The following is a 15,935-nucleotide window of genomic DNA, read 5'->3' as shown; positions in this document are numbered from 1 at the left end:
CCACCGATATGCTGACACTCATCTTGGCTGATCTCAGGGGGTAAGGGAAACACTCCCATCCCACATCTCTTTCCCTGTGACACTGAGGACTCAGAGAGAGAGCCAGGCTGTGGGACACGTGAGGGGGCCAGGCTGTGGGACATGAGGGAGCCAGGCTGTGGGACATGAGGGAGCCAGGCTGTGGGACACGTGAGGGGGCCAGGCTGTGGGACATGAGGGGGCCAGGCTGTGGGACACGTGAGGGGGCCAGGCTGTGGGACATGAGGGAGCCAGGCTGTGGGACATGAGGGAGCCAGGCTGTGGGACACGTGAGGGGGCCAGGCTGTGGGACACGTGAGGGGGCCAGGCTGTGGGACGTGTCTGTTCTGGCTTTGGCTATGCTGACACCTACTAACCTTGCTAACCTCCCATGCTTGCCTCTCTGAGCACAGGTGGCTATCAACTCCTGACGTTCAACTTGCATGGGATCAGAAAGAGGCACCTCAAGTGGTGTGTGGATTGTTTTGACCTAAAGGCAACCAAGATCCTGTGGTCTCGTGAAACTTCTGTCCTCATTAACTGCCTAGAAGATTTTAAATTAGGGGCCATGTCTATGCTAACAGATTATCAAAGATAACCCTTTCACCTTCCTATAGGGCAGGGCAAGCTTCTAGTTACTGACCCCTGCCACACCCCTTGACGCCCCGGCCTCCCTAGCCCTAGCCCGAGCTCGGAATGTCAGCAGCATCTCATTTTACCTTTCTGTCCTGAGCCCCTCCGGCCTGGGGGCCTCTGGCTCTCATGTGTCGGGGTTCCCGTGCACACATATGTAATTAAGTTGGCCATGTTCTCTTGCTGTCTTTTCATGTCTATGTGACCATCGGGCCAGTGGGAAGAACCGTGGGGTAGAGGAAGTCCCCTCCCTGCAAGGCCACCGCTGTCCCAACCTTCCTGACCGTCCTTAGGGGGCAGGAAGCTAACTAAGCGGAGGGGCTGCTCTACGTGGGACACGAGGCCTGGACCTGGGTTTGCAGAGGAGGAAAGGACGTTAGCCGGGAGGAGGACGGCGGCAGTTAGTCATGAGGCATCAGAACGAGGGAACGAAGGCTCAAGGTTCCTTCCTTTTTAAAAGGCCAACAATGATCCCGCCCCCTTGGCTAATACTGGGAGAACAGGGGGTAGGAGAGACATGGTAAGGCGCTCCCTGAGGTCCAGGGAGTGAGCGGTCCGACCCCAGCTGGTCAGATCCTAGGAGCCCCTTCAAAGGCTGGGTCACTGGGAGGGAGGCTGGTGCCAGGCAGCCTCCTCTCTGTAGCTCAGGGGGTGGGCAGGCCAACCCTGTCATCGCCTGGGTCTGTGGCCCTTTGTGTGAGTGCCTGGCCAGGATGACGTGGGGCACAGCTGCAGGAGGAGGGGAGGCGGAGTGCTGCCCTCCTTCTGTCCCAGGCGTCTTCAGTGGTGGGACAGGCCAGGGCCTCTGCTGGGCCGTCCCTGCTGGGGCTCTGTGTCCCCGGAGAGTGAAGATGGCAAGTTTCTGGAGCTCCTCTCTGTCCAGCCGCCTCCCCTTCTTCCTGCTGCTCCTCCAGTCACCTTCTAGCCACGCAGGTAAGGCTGATCTTGATCCCTGCCGGAGAGAAAGGCTGGTTTCCTAGGCTAGCCTCCTTTCACTCATCCCCAAGTTACTACGCAGTAACTATTATCTTTCTGAAACACAGATGTCCGACATTGGTCCCCTCCTCAGAAAACATCTGTGCTTTCCTACAGTTTTCGGAATAGAGCCCCGCCTCCTTGCCATGAACTTCACCCTGACTCTGGCCTCAGGCTTACCAGCTGCTTAGCTTTGGTTTCTCACCCAACAAATAGGGACCTGATAGTAACAGCCTCTTGGAGTGGCTGTCAGGGTCCGTGCGTGAGACGAAGTCCATGACAGCTTCGTAGTCCCGATCCCAAAACACCGCCGTCAGTCAGTGCGGGCGGGTGTAGCATCGCGGGGTCAGTGCGGGTGGGAGTAGCATCGCGGGGTCAGTGCGGGCGGGAGTAGCATCGCGGGGTCAGTGCGGGCGGGAGTAGCATCGCGGGGTCAGTGCGGGCGGGAGTAGCATCGCGGGGTCAGTGCGGGCGGGAGTAGCATCGCGGGGTCAGTGCGGGCGGGAGTAGCATCGCGGGGTCAGTGCGGGCGGGAGTAGCATCGCGGGGTCAGTGCGGGCGGGAGTAGCATCGCGGGGTCAGTGCGGGCGGGAGTAGCATCGCGGGGTCAGTGCGGGCGGGAGTAGCATCGCGGGGTCAGTGCGGGCGGGAGTAGCATCGTATCAGGTTTGAGCGCTCCGCCACGGCCAGGAGCTGGTGAGTTTCTGTCGAGGAGCCCTGTGCTCACGTCCTGGGGAGAAAGAAAAGAAACAGGAGACCCCACTCCTTGTCCTCCCGGGAACCTTGCAGTGAACAGGGCTCCCACCTCCCAGCGGCTCCGATTCCAACGGGGAGACGCGCTTGCGCTTCCTGTGGGAACAGGCCAGGCGCCCGCACCCCCCCCCCACCCCACCCCCGTTGGGATCCGAGGAGACTGGAAGCAGCACCTGCGGTGCCAGGTCTGTGGGGGCTGCGGGCAGCGGCAGCGGCAGCGGCGGGGAGGGCGGGCAGGGCCTCCCGCGGGGAGCCTGGCCAAGTCCGAGCGGGAGGCCCACGGAGAGCTGGAGTGCGGTGCTGACGGCGGGGCTGAGGACCCGGACACAGCCGCCCTGAGGCCGCAGGCTGGGCCCGCCCGCCGGGCCTCGCCAGCTCTGCAGCCAGGGCCGTTCACTCCCAGGATGTCCAAGAAGAAGGGAGCGCGTGCCTGTTTCAGACGCCATTCAAACGCCTGTCCAACCCCCTGTGAGCGCCGGTCCTGCCGGGCTCACCGCCCTGACGCGCTGGTGTCCCGCACAGGACCGTTCCGAGTGGAGGGCCCGGGGCGCCCCGTGCGCGCCCTGGTGGGGCACCCCGTGGAGCTGCCGTGCCGCCTGGTTCCCGCGAGGAACGCCAGCGCCATGGAGGTGGGCTGGTACCGGCCCCCCTTCTCCCGGGTGGTGCACCTCTACCGCGGCGGCCAGGACCAGGCGGAGGAGCAGGCGCCCGAGTACCGCGGCCGCACCGAGCTGCTGCGGGGCGCCGTGGCCGAGGGCAAGGTGGCGCTGCGCATCCACCGCGTGCGCTTCTCCGACGAGGGCGGCTTCACCTGCTTCTTCCGAGACCACGGGCAGCAGGAGGAGGCGGCGCTGGAGCTGAAGGTGGAAGGTGGGTGCCCCCGCCACGCACCTGCCTGGCAGGCCCTCCGGCTTTTCTTTCTTTCTTTCTTTCTTTCTTTCTTTCTTTCTTTCTTTCTTTCTTTCTTTCTTTCTTCTTTCTTTCTTATTAAATCTTTATTGTTCAGATTATTACAGTTGTTCCTCTTCCCCCCCCCCCCCATAGCTCCCCTTTACCCGGTTCCCACCCCACCGTCTGCCCTTACCCCGCCCCCCACTGTCCTCATCCATAGGTGTACAATTTTTGTCCAGTCTCTTCCCTCCCCCCCCTCCCCCCTCTCCCCCCTCTGAGAATAGTCCACTCCCTTTCTATGTCCCTGATTCTATTATAATCACCAGTTCATTCTGTTCATCAGATTATTTATTCACTTGATTCTTAGATTCACTTGTTGATAGATGTGTATTTGTTGTTCATAATTTGTATCTTTACCTTTTTCTTCTTCTTCCTCTTCTTAAAGGATACCTTTCAGCATTTCATATAATCCTGGTTTGGTGGTGATGAACTCCTTTAGCTTTTTCTTATCTGTGAAGCTCTTTACCTGACCTTCAATTCTGAATGATAGCTTTGCTGGATAAAGTAATCTTGGTTGTAGGTTCTTGCTATTCATCACTTTGAATATTTCTTGCCACTCCCTTCTGGCCTGCAAAGTTTCTGTTGAGAAATCAGCTGACAGTCGTATGGGTACTCCCTTGTAGGTAACTGACTGTTTTTCTCTTGCTGCTTTTAAGATTCTCTCTTTGTCTTTTGCACTTGGCATTTTAATTATAATGTGTCTTGGTGTGGTCCTCTTTGGATTCCTTTTGTTTGGGGTTCTCTGCGCTTCCTGGACTTGTAAGTCTATTTCTTTCACCAGGTAGGGGAAGTTTTCTGTCATTATTTCCTCAAATAGGTTTTCAATATCTTGCTCTCTCTCTTCTTCTGGCACCCCCATAATTCGGATGTTGGTATGCTTGAAGTTGTCCCAGAGGCTGCTTACACTATCTTCACATTTTTGGATTCTTTTTTCTTTTTGTTTTTCCGGTTTGGTGATTTTTGCTTCTTTGTATTTCGAATCTTTGACTTGATCCTTGCGATCCTCTAGTCTGCTGTGGAACTCTGTATAATATTCTTTATTTCAGTCAGTGTATGCTTAATTTCGAGTTGGTCCTTGTTCATAACCTCAAGGGTCTCACTAGATTTCTTGAGAGTCTTACTAAACTTATCAGCGGTCTGACTAGACTTATTGAGGGAGTTACTAAATTTATCAGCGGTTTCTAGAAAATTCTTGAAAAACCTTATAAGTGTGGTTTTGAACTCTATATCCAGTACTTTGCTTTCCTCCATTTCTGTCATTTGTGACCTGTTTCTTGGTCTCCGCATTTGTTATGCTTCCCTGTGTTGATAGAGTGGCTGTGTGCTAGGTGTCCTATAGGGCCCAGTGGCTCAGCCTCCCCAATTACCTGAGGTGGACACTCTCAGTGCACCCCTTTGTGGGCTTTGTGCACAGTCTTGTTGCAGTTAATCCTTGATTGTTGAAGGTATCACTGGGAGGAATTGACCTCCAGGCCAATCGGCTATGAGAATCAGCTGTGTCTGCAGTGGGAGAACTTCTGTGCTGGAGACACCCTCCTGGGGCAAGACTTGCTTCAGTGGGGCTTTGGTGCTCACTGAGTCTGCCTCCTGTGTGTGTCCCTTATGGATGTGAGGAGTTGTAATCTGGATGGTCCCACTCTGACCACTGGGTACACTGGCTCTTGGATCTCTAAGGAGGTGCTAATTTAGCCTCTGCCTGAGGCTACCCAGCAGGAGCTACGGAGATATCTGCAGATTCCTCTTCTTTGTTTGGGATTTGGAGGTGCCCAGATGAGGCCCAGCTGTGAAGCAATGCAAGCTGATGTGGGGCCTTGGGCCTTCTTTTGGAAGTTCTGGGTCTCTCTGACCCAGCTGCAGTTTGTTAGGTAATTTTCAGATTGCAAAGGGCCAGGCCTTTCATATGCAAAAGCTTCTGCTCACAGCTTGGGTGGGGCAGGGTCTCAGGGGATCAACAGGGCGAAGCAAGCAGCTATGGCTGATCCTCAGCCCTGCCTTAAGAGGCCCCAGGTCTCAGTGTCCCAGTAACCACTGCAAGCACTTCTGAGAGAAAGCCGCCCTCGAGTTCCGCCCGATGCCAGACAGTCCAGTTTCTTTCTCTATGAGTCCTGGGTCCCCAGAGACTTCCCGGAACTGGAGTTCAGAGCAGTTGGGAGCTTGTGACTCCCTCCCGATTGAAAAAGACAGCCACGTCCTCAGTTGCCAGCCCTTTCCACGTGCGCCTCCATACCTCTGCACTTTACTTCTGCGCCTCCTCTGAGTCTCAGTGTGCTTTTCTCTTTCCTTCTAGTTGTAAAATTTCCATTCAGCCAGCCTTCCTGTGGTTCTGGATGATGTCTGTTTTGTCTTTTAGTTGTATTTTTGAAGTGGTTGTGTGAGCAGCAATTTCCGGTGTTTACCTATGCCGCCATCTTGGTTTCTCCTCTGGCTTTTCTTTCTTTTTAAAATATATTTGTACTGATTTCAGAGAGGAAGGGAGAGGGAGAGAGGGAGAAACATCCGTGATGAGAGAATCGTGGATCGGCTGCCTCCTGCGTGCCTGCACTGGCCGAACTGGCTTGTGCCCTGACCGGAATCGAACCCTGACCCTTGGTCCAGGCTCAGCCGCTGAGCCCGGGACCTGTGGCTTTCATCATCCTTGGGCCAGAGATGAGCACCTTCAACCCCACTTCACCCTCCCGGGCGTCGCTTCCACAGGCGCATCTGGTCCTCAGGGCAGCCAGCCCACAGCATGCAAGTGCCTGGCTCAGCGGTGCTCCTCCGGGAGCACCTGCGGCCAGTGAAGGGCTGTTTGGGCGATGGCAGATGGCTTGGAGGCATTCCGCAAGTACTGCTGAGTGATGAAAGCAAGCTACACTTGCCTGGCAGGGAACACAGTGGTTAGAGCGTTGGCCTGCAGACCAGAGGCTCTCCGGTTCCACCCCAGGTCAAGGGCATGTACCTCCCTGCAGGTTCCTAGCCTAGGCAGGGGCACATGTGGGCGGCAACGAGTTCATGAGTCTCTCTCATACAATGTTTCTCTCTCTCTCCCCTTGCTTCCTCCCTCCCACTCTCTCTAGAAATCAATGGAAAAAATACCCTCAGGTGAGGGTTTTTTTTAAAAAAGCAAGCTACACAATGACACAATGTAGAGAACAAAAACTAAACCTTATGTTTGTGAATATATTATGTATATCTCAGAAAAATATGAAAAGGGATCTGTAAGAAAGTTAGTGTGGTTCACTTTGGGGGCGCAGAGAGGAGAATGGGGTGTGACCCACCACAGAGCATGAAAGAAAAGATCATAATTACCCATGTGACCTTCCTGTAAAAGCACATGTACGTGTACATTTGTGTACATAATGTAACATGTACATTTGTGTACATATAAAGAACAGATATGTAAGAAACAAAAATCAAAATAGAAAAAAAGAGATCAATGGAAGCAATAAAATCTGAAATAATCAATTTCTGATTAGTTTGTGCTACTAGAACAGCAGTTCTCAACCTGTGGGTCGCGACCCCTTTGGGGGTCAAATGACCCTTTTACAGGGGTCGCCTAAGACCATCGGAAAACACATATATAATTACATATTGTTTTGTGATTAATAACTATGCTTTAATTGTGTTCAATTTGTAACAATGAAATTGGGGGTCACCACAACATGAGGAACTGTATTAAAGGGTCGCGGCATTAGGAAGGTTGAGAACCACTGTACTAGAAGATAATATGAATAATCTGAAAGTTAATCAAAGTGTGCAAGGGGACTTTTTTCCTTCTTGTTGCTTTGGGATTATCTTCTGTTTGTTTGTTATAAACAAGGGGATCATTCCTAAAAGAGGCAAATTGACCAAATCCTATTACAATGAAAAGTTGATGTGTTTGTGGTGTTTTATTAGGTGAGAAACGTTATTGAACAATATATTCCAGCCCTGGCCGGTTTGGCTCAGTGGATAGAGCATCAACCTGCGGACTGAGGGGTCCTGGGTTTGATTCCAGTCAAGGCCACATGGCCAGGTTGCGGGCTCGATCTCCAGTGGGAGCGTGCAGGAGGCAGCTGATCAATGATTCTCTCGCATCATTGATGTTTCTATCTTTCTCTCCCCTCTTCCTTCCTCCTGAAATCAATAAAAATGTTAAAATATATATTTCAACATAGTTGAAGTGAGTAAACCGACAAAACAAATGTCTGAATATGTCACCTAGAGTGTTTACTTCCCTACTCCCTTCTCCAGAATTTCATTTTCAGTATGTTTTATGTGATGAATGACAAGTCATTCTTTTTTTTTTAAATCCCAGGATAGTTAGATGTGGGCAAGATGAAGTGGATGAAAGGGAAGCTTTGAAAATTATTTTTTTTTAATTGATTGATCTTTAGAGAGAGAGAGGAAGGGAGAGAGAAACATTGATTTGTTGTTCTACTTATTTCTGCATTTATTGGTTGCTTTTTGTATGTTTCCTGACTAAGGATCAAATCTGCAACCTTAGGGTAGCTGGACAATGTTCTAACCACTGAGCTGCTGGCCAGGGAGAAAATTAATTGCTATTTAATCGAAGCACAAAAATGTTGTGAGGGTGGGAGCCTCCTTTCTCCCCTCCTCCTCCCCACCTGTGGTGAAACACCAGCCAACCCGCCAGACAATAGCCCACTGCAGGCCGGGACCAGGGGTGGCATTGTGTGCGGGATAACAAAGCGCTATTCTAGGGGCGGCTGCAGGAGGTGGAAATAGCTGTGTGTCACAGGATGGTCTTCAGATAGCATTTGTTGTACAAAAAAAAGTAACCTCAAAATGAAAACTGCCAGGGAAGGAAGCTTCCCTCTGGATTGGTTTCCACATTCCAACCTCTTCCTCCTGCCCGCCAAGTCCGGGAGCCAGGAAGCTGGGCGAGGTTAGGGCTCCAGGCAGTGCTATGCCAGTGCAGGTCTCAGATGCCCTCGCCTCCTCCACAGTTTGTTGTCTCTCTGACCTTATTCTTTCCTTGTCATTTCTGTGATTTTAGTAATAGTTGTCTCTAATCCTTTCTTTAAACCCATCATTATGAAACCTTAAAACGTATGCAGAGGTAGAGAGGATAACGGTAATGAGCCTCCAAGGACCCATCACTACCTGCAATAGTTATGACCAAAGGCAAATTGCTTCACCTGACCCCTCGTTACCCCCTTCCGACTGAGTGACCGAGGCAAGTCCTAGGGTGCAGTATCATTTCATTGCTAAATCCTTAAGGATGTGTCATTCAAGTGTAAGAACGCTTGAGGAGGTGGCGGAGGTAGAAGAGAGTAAAGGCGGGACAAACGGTTCTGGGAGGAGCCCTGACCCGGTAGCTCAGCTGGTTGGAGCATCGTCCAGATGTGCCAAGGCTAAGGGCTTGGTCCCCAGTCAGAGCACATACAAGAAGCAACCAATGATGCATGGACAAGTGCAACAGCAAACCAGTACTTCTCTCCTCCCTTCCTTTCTCTCTAAAATCAATCAATACATTTTAACATGGTGATGGAAGGAGACTTGACTTTGGATGGTGAAGCCACAATGCAGTATACACATGATGTATTAGAGAGCTGTACACTTGAAAACCTATATTTTATTGACCAATGTCACCCCAATAAATTCAATGATCACATTTTTAAAAATTAACAAAAATTCCTTAAAGTCATCAATGTCCAGTCTGTGTTCAGATTTTCCTGGTCGCTTCGTAAGTGTATTGTACAGCTGGTTTGTGTGGCTTGAACCCAAACAAGGTCCACACATGGGGTCTGTGCTGTAGTGTTTCCCTCGATCCAGATCTTGCCAATTTCGTCCCTTGCTGTGTAGCAGGGTGCTCTGCCCCCTGCACTTCCTATTGGCTGATGGGTTAGATGCGCAGTCACCTTGTCAGGCACACTCCTGGGAGCGCCGTCCCTGCTGCTTCCATCAGAAGGTCCATAGGCCTCCTGTTCTCTCTCTTGGTTACAAAGAAAACGCTGAACTGTGAGCTTGACAACCATGCTCTGTCGGTACCCAGATAAGAACTTCAAAGTAGACTTTGCAACAATCAAGGCTTAACTACAACAAGACTGCGCACAAAGACCACTAGGGGGTGCACCAAGAAAGCATAAAAAATGTGGAGACAAAGAAACAGGACAAAACTGTCAATGGAGGATATTGAGTTCAGAACCACACTTTTAAGGTCTCTTAAGAACTGTCTAGAAGCTGTCGATAAATGTAGTGAGATCCTCAAGAAATCTAATGAGACCCTTGATGTTATGATAAAGAACCAACTAGAAATTAAGCATACACGGACTGAAATAACGAATACTATACAGACTCCCAACAGCAGACCAGAGGAGCGCAAGAATCAAGTCAATGATTTGAAATGCGAAGAAGCAAAAAACACCCAACCAGAAAAGCAAAATGAAAAAAGAATCCGAAAATACGAAGATAGTGTAAGGAGCCTCTGGGACAGCTTCAAGCGTACCAACATCAGAATTATAGGGGTACCAGAAGATGAGAGAGAGCAAGATATTGAAAACCCATTTGAAGAAATAATGACAGAAAACTTCCCCCACCTGGTGAAAGAAATAGACTTACAGGTCCAGGAAGCGCAGAGAACCCAAAACAAAAGGAACCCAAAGAGGACCACACCAAGACACATCATAATTAAAATGCCAAGAGCAAAAGACAAAGAGAGAATCTTAAAAGCAGCAAGAGAAAGAAACGCAGTTACCTACAAGGGAATACCCATACGACTGTCAGCTGATTTCTCAACAGAAACTTTGCAGGCCAGAAGGGAATGGCAAGAAATATTCAAAGTGATGAATACCAAGAACCTACAACCAAGATTACTTTATCCAGCAAAGCTATCATTCAGAAGTGAAGGCCAGATAAAGAGCTTCACAGATAAGAAAAAGCTAAAGGAGTTCATCACCACCAAACCAGTATTATATGAAATGCTGAAAGGTATCCTTTAAGAAGAGGAAGAAGAAGAAAAAGGTAAAGATACAAATTATGAACAGCAAACATGCATCTACCAACAAGTGAATCTAAGAATCAAGTGAATAAATAATCTGGTGATCATAATAGAATCAGGGACATAGAAAGGGAATGGACTGACTATTCTTGGGGGGAAAGGGGTGTGGGAGATGCGGGAAGAGACTGGACAAATATCGTGCACCTATGGATGAGGACAGTGGGTGGGGAGTGAGGGCGGAGGGTGGGGCGGGAACTGGGAGGAGGGGAGTTATGGGGGGAAAAAAGAGGAACAAATGTAATAATCTGAACTATAAAGATTTAATTTAAAAAAAAAGAATAATTCCTGTTTATAGAGTGTTTACTGTGTAACAGGTAAGAAAAAAACAAAACAAAAAAAACCCCAAAAAACAAAGTAGACTTTGCTGTATTTTCTTCTACGGTTGTATTTATACCTACGAATCCCTCCTGACCCATTTATTTATTTTTTAGATGAACTTCTTTATTATTGATTTGAGAGAGAGGAAGAGAAAGCGAAACATCGATTTGTTGCTCCACTGCGTCATGCATTCATTGATTGTTTCTTGTATATGCCCTGACCGGATCTCGAACCCGCAACCTTGGTGTATGTGGATGGGCTAGTAGGCCAGGGCCCTCCTGACCAGTTTAGTGTTGCTTGTTGTGACTTAATTCCTAACGAGAATGGCAGTGTCTTTATCCAGCCCTCTAAGGCAGAGAGCAAGGTACGGGCTGGCGGAAGCATGGCACATGGAGCCTGGACAGGCGGCGCGTGGGCACTGCCCAGCAGACTCTCGAATGGGAAAGCGGTGGAGCCGGAGCGCTGAGTCCCTCCCTCACTCCGCTCCCCTCCACACGCTCAGGCACAAGTCCTGTGGGTCCTCCTGTCTCCAAGCTCCAGAAAAGGGATTCCTAAGCGGCGTGCGCATGGAGCCCTCCGGCAGCCTGGGCAGGTGATGGCCCTTCTCGGAGAACGACGTAAATGCATAAAATAAAACACATCAGCCTGAGACAGTGAACAACATAACAAGATATGGGATGGCCCTGATAATGAGTGTAATTTCAAACTAATGAGGGACATAAGTGATACTTTGAGATTTCTGCAACAACTCCATATGACATGAAGGTATTTGTGGTTTTTATTGATGACAAAGTCACAGGTTCTGCGTGTATTGCTTACAAACATAGTAGAAAGAAACACTACATTTGGTTTCAGTGTTACTGAAAATACATACGTATCCTTTTCCCTATGTGAGTTCACAGCCCTTTGAACTTCTCCACCTCCATCATGGCCCAGTGCCAGCTCCTGTCCTTTTCATTGTCCCCGCTACCATGACCTCTGAACTGCCCACCCGACTCTCCTCTGCTCTATGGTCTCAGCTCAGGCCTGTCCCTGAGGGGCGGGCCCTCCGCCACCCTGGCGGCCTCAGCATCCCTTAGCTGGTTCTCAAAACTCCCCAAGATTTGCCCAACCTGCAGCCTTGAGTGCTGCTGTTCCAAGCTCTAGCCTCTCCTTCAAGACTAAGCTCAGGTGTCAATTCTGTGCTGCCTTCTCTGAGCCTCAGTTATGTTCATTGCCTCACTCACTTCACTGTGGAGCGGGCAGCCTGGTGCGGGGTGCCAGCTGGCTGGCCTGTGCTCCCAGCAGATCCTCCCTCTGGGTGGGCCTGTGCTCCCTGCAGATCCTCCCTCTGGGTGGGCCTGTGCTCCCTGCAGATCCTCCCTCTGGGTGGGCCTGTGTTCCCTCCAGATCCTCCCTCTGGGTGGGCCTGTGCTCCAGCAGATCCTCCCTCTGGGTGGGCCTGTGCTCCCTGCAGATCCTCCCTCTGGGTGGGCCTGTGCTCCCTCCAGATCCTCCCTCTGGGTGGGCCTGTGCTCCCTGCAGATCCTCCCTCTGGGTGGGCCTGTGTTCCCTCCAGATCCTCCCTCTGGTGGGCCTGTGCTCCCTGCAGATCCTCCCTCTGGGTGGGCCCTGTGTGTTCCCTCCAGATCTCCTCTGGGTGGGCTGTGCTCCCTGCAGATCCTCCCTCTGGGTGGGCCTGTGTTCCCTCCAGATCCTCCCTCTGGGTGGGCCTGTGTTCCCTCCAGATCCTCCCTCTGGGTGGGCCTGTGCTCCCTGCAGATCCTCCCACTGAGTGGGCCTGTGCTCCCTGCAGATCCTCCCTCTGGGTGGGCCTGTGCTCCCTGCAGATCCTCCCTCTGGGTGGGCCTGTGCTCCCTGCAGATCCTCCCTCTGGGTGGGCTTGTGCTCCCAGCAGATCCTCCCACTGAGTGGGCCTGTGCTCTCTTCCAGATCCCTTCCACTGGGTGGGGCCGGGCGCGCTGGCCGGCCTGGCGGTGCTGCCCCTGCTCCTGCTGCAGCTGGTGGCCGGCCTGCTCTTCCTGGGCCTGCAGCGCAGGCTGAGAGGTACGCCCCGCGGCACAGTGCCTTCCCAGCATGAGCCATGAGCCGGCTCCCAGCGCTTCCTTCCAATGCTCCTGGGTTCAGAACCCCGCGCCAGGCTCACGCAGCAGAGCGCTTGTCAGGCCGCAGACCCTTGCACCCTGAGGTGGGCTTGCAGATGAGGCAGCCGAGGCAGGAGCGGGTCTACGTGCCTGGAAGCCTGTGCGGGGAGCTCAACCCGAGCCGTGCTGGGCCCCGGCCCAGGGAGCATTCACACGCAGGGAATGAGCTTGGGTCGCGCAAGGCTGGGCTCTAAGGGGAATACAAACACACGCAGTAGGTATTCAAAAACCCCGTCCTCCATCTCCATTCAACGCCAAGGACTGGGTTTTGCGGGAAATGGAGTTCCGCTTTTGCGCCCACACTCTCCTTTCCTGCCCCCCCGCCCCCGCCCCTCCCCCCACGTTCTCAGAGGCAAAGCCGCAGGACCTGCTTTTTCCACGCCCGCTCCCAAGAGGATGGCAGCGAGAAGGGCTTTGCGGGGAGTGGGTGTTGGTGGCATAAAAAATGGGGGCTTTTTCTCTCCTTGAATTCATCCCCCATTAGCAAGACCTTAAGTCCACAGGCTGAGCAGAGAGAACCTGATGGCTCCGCGGGCCTGCGTCCAGCTCCGCTGACCCTCCGGGCTCAGGGCCCCACCTGTCAGGCAGCGCCAACGCCCTCCCCTCAGGTGTAAGGAGGGACTAAGGGGTAATGTTATGTGAAGTGCCTGGTGCGCAGCAGCTGCTCCGCCAAGTGTTCAGTCCCTCCCTTCCTGTCAGATGGGACGCGGCTTGACACTCACACAGTGGCCCCAGCGGCCGGGAGGCCTGTGAACTGACAACAGGCCTGCTCTTCCTGGGCGGAGCAGGGGACGGTGATCAAATCTTGTTGGCCTGGGGCTTTGCTGTCCACCGAGGTTCCCCGCATTCTTTATCCCAGTTTTTTAATTGTTTTATTGCTTAAAGTATTACACAGAGTATTCTATATGTCTCCTTTTTTTTTCTCCCCTTGACCCTCCCCTAGCCTCCCATGCGCCCCAGTGTCTTGTGTCCATTGGTTATGCTCGTATGCGTGCATACAAGTCCTTCGGTTGATCTCTTACCCCCCTCCCACCCCCCAACCCTTCCCAGCCTTCCCGCTGTAGTTTGACAGTTTTTAATCCAGACAATAGCCAAGTAAAGAGCCCGGCTCTCCACTCCAAGCCCAGCGGCTCTTCCCACCAAAGCAGGCCGGTGTGCGCCAGCCCAGGGACTGATTGTGTTGCCTTTTTCCATTTTAGGAAAACTTCGAGCAGAGATAGGTGAGTTTCAGTTACCTTCCCTCCTCCTCCCCACCCTTCTGGTTTTGGCCTCACCAAAATGGTCGCTCTCTCAGAACAACTTTGCCAATCCCTGAGTTCCCTTTAAAACTCCCAAAGCAGCCCAAACTGACAGAACATTCATTCCTCTTGCTGCTGTGAGCCAGGATAGGCACCAACCCGCAGCTTCCCTCCCTCCCTCCGTCTGTCTGTCGGGTGTCCCTGTCAGGTAGAAAGAACTTTAGGTGATTTAAAAAACACAGGCCCAGAGGAGGCAGTGTGGCCTCGCAGGCCTTCTAAGTGCCTCTCCCTGTTCTTTTCAGAGAGCCTTCACAGGACCTTTGGTAAGTGCTGGGGTACAGGCCCTGGGTCAGCTATGTCCCTCGGGCCCGGGCACCTGGCCAGGGCAGGACCCTGGCTCCTATGGGTTTCCTCTTGCCTTTTCTTTGAATAAGCACCTGCACCCAGGACGGGCGAGATGGCTGCGAGTGCGGGCACTTGCGCTGAGGCACTGCTGCTCGCTCCGCAGGGCTCACACCACATGCTCGTCATCCTCTTCTCAGGAAGCAGAGGGGGGCAAACGGGACCTTTGCACAAATACTCGCTGTCTAGCGGGGAAGTGCCACCCATACATGGAGAACCAAGGACACGTGTCACCAGCTGAACCCACGCGGTGGCATGTTCCTGAGTACAGGAGTACAACTACATGACTAACCCCGGGGGGCTTCTTGGAGGAAGAGTGAAGATACCATGCCCCACTAAAATGCTGTTCAGGTCTAATTATGTCATTTCAAAATACTGATAAAAATAAGTAGTATTTTGAGACTTCTGCAACATGTTAAGAAACCCCATACAATATGGGGGGGGGGGGGCCGTGGCATGGGGAGCCCCATTAACCCTGTTTGTTCTTGGTGGACAATTCAGATCCTCACTTTCTGAGGGTGCCCTGCTGGAAGGTGACCCTGTTTGTCATTGTGCCGGTGCTCGGACCCCTGGCCGCCTTGGTCATCTGCTACAACTGGCTGCACCGAAGACTAGCAGGTGCAGGGGTGGGGTGCAAACAGGCCACGGAGCAGGGGGCGGAAAGATGAACCAGGGCTCCAGATGCTGGGGTCTCCCTCTCTGTCCCCAGGGCCAGCCGGGCTCCTCAGGGAATCCGTGGGTCCCTCAGTGGGAAGGGGGTGCGTCCCTGCAGAGCTGCACAGGGAGGCGCGGGCGGAGCTGGTCACCTCCCACCAGTCACCTACTTCTCTTTGTTTTCAGGGCAATTTCTTGAAGAACTAAGTAAGTTCTTTCCTCCTTCTTATAAGCTGAAAACAAAAAACAGGAAAGCAGCAAAAGAGGGGGGCCATGAGCCATGGAAAGGCCAGAGGAAATGGGGGCTGGGCTGCACGGGTGAGGGCACTCTGTGAGGTAGCAGCCGTCTTGCCAGCTGGACAGGTGGCAGGGAAGGAAGGGGGGCACCACCTCGTAGGCACAGACCCCACTCCTTCCCCTTCCGAGGGCAGCTGCCTGCCTCAGCTCAAGGCCCTCAGAGACAGGCCCAGGCGGGGCAGCCCAGAGGGCCTTTCCTCTCCCGGGTTAGATGGTTTCATGGAAGAAACTACTGACAGATTTTTCAAGTTGTTTTCTTCTCTTAGGAAACCCCTTCTGAGTGAAGGTGCGCGTTGGCAGAAGTGGAGGAGAGCCTGGCGGGGCCAAGGGTTGGTCCTGGGGTGTTGCATCCATCAAGGCCTCTTGGCTGTGGGCGCCTCCCACCCTGCACTTCCAGGAACGCTCTAAACTCCAAACAGGATTGATTTCTCTTTTGTTTGTTTGTTAATTTTTTAAGGAAAGGAGAAGCGCCATTTGTCGTTCCACCTTATCTACACACCCATTTGTTTCTCTTGTCATCTACTTTTTCCCAGCTCTGTCTTTCCTGTTTTTGTACCTACGTCTTTCTTT

General features: G+C 52.4%; 1 protein-coding gene across 1 annotated transcript; it reads left to right on the top strand.

Moving 5' to 3' along the window:
* Positions 1–1,369: 1,369 nt before the first annotated feature.
* On the top strand, positions 1,370–15,799 carry MOG (myelin oligodendrocyte glycoprotein). Its single transcript, XM_036356549.1, has 8 exons — positions 1,370–1,584; positions 2,902–3,249; positions 12,563–12,676; positions 13,974–13,994; positions 14,315–14,335; positions 14,916–15,032; positions 15,255–15,275; positions 15,632–15,799. Exons 1-8 carry the CDS (start codon positions 1,503–1,505, stop codon positions 15,643–15,645), a joined length of 738 nt encoding a protein of 245 aa, XP_036212442.1. The 5' UTR covers positions 1,370–1,502; the 3' UTR covers positions 15,646–15,799.
* Positions 15,800–15,935: the final 136 nt, after the last annotated feature.

The sequence above is a fragment of the Myotis myotis genome, unplaced genomic scaffold (genome assembly GCF_014108235.1).
Source record: "Myotis myotis isolate mMyoMyo1 unplaced genomic scaffold, mMyoMyo1.p scaffold_m19_p_26, whole genome shotgun sequence".
NCBI lineage: Eukaryota > Metazoa > Chordata > Mammalia > Chiroptera > Vespertilionidae > Myotis > Myotis myotis.
The sequence above is the reverse complement of the archived record's forward strand: the minus strand, read 5'-3'. Positions and strand labels throughout refer to the sequence as shown.

Bases quoted from the DNA above. Each gene is read 5' to 3' on its own strand.
- MOG (XM_036356549.1), top strand. From the start codon at position 1,503: ATGGCAAGTTTCTGGAGCTCCTCTCTGTCCAGCCGCCTCCCCTTCTTC. The intron at 1,585-2,901 runs GTAAGGCTGATC...TGTCCCGCACAG, and splicing joins GTCACCTTCTAGCCACGCAG to GACCGTTCCGAGTGGAGGGC. The intron at 12,677-13,973 runs GTACGCCCCGCG...TTTCCATTTTAG, and splicing joins CCTGCAGCGCAGGCTGAGAG to GAAAACTTCGAGCAGAGATA.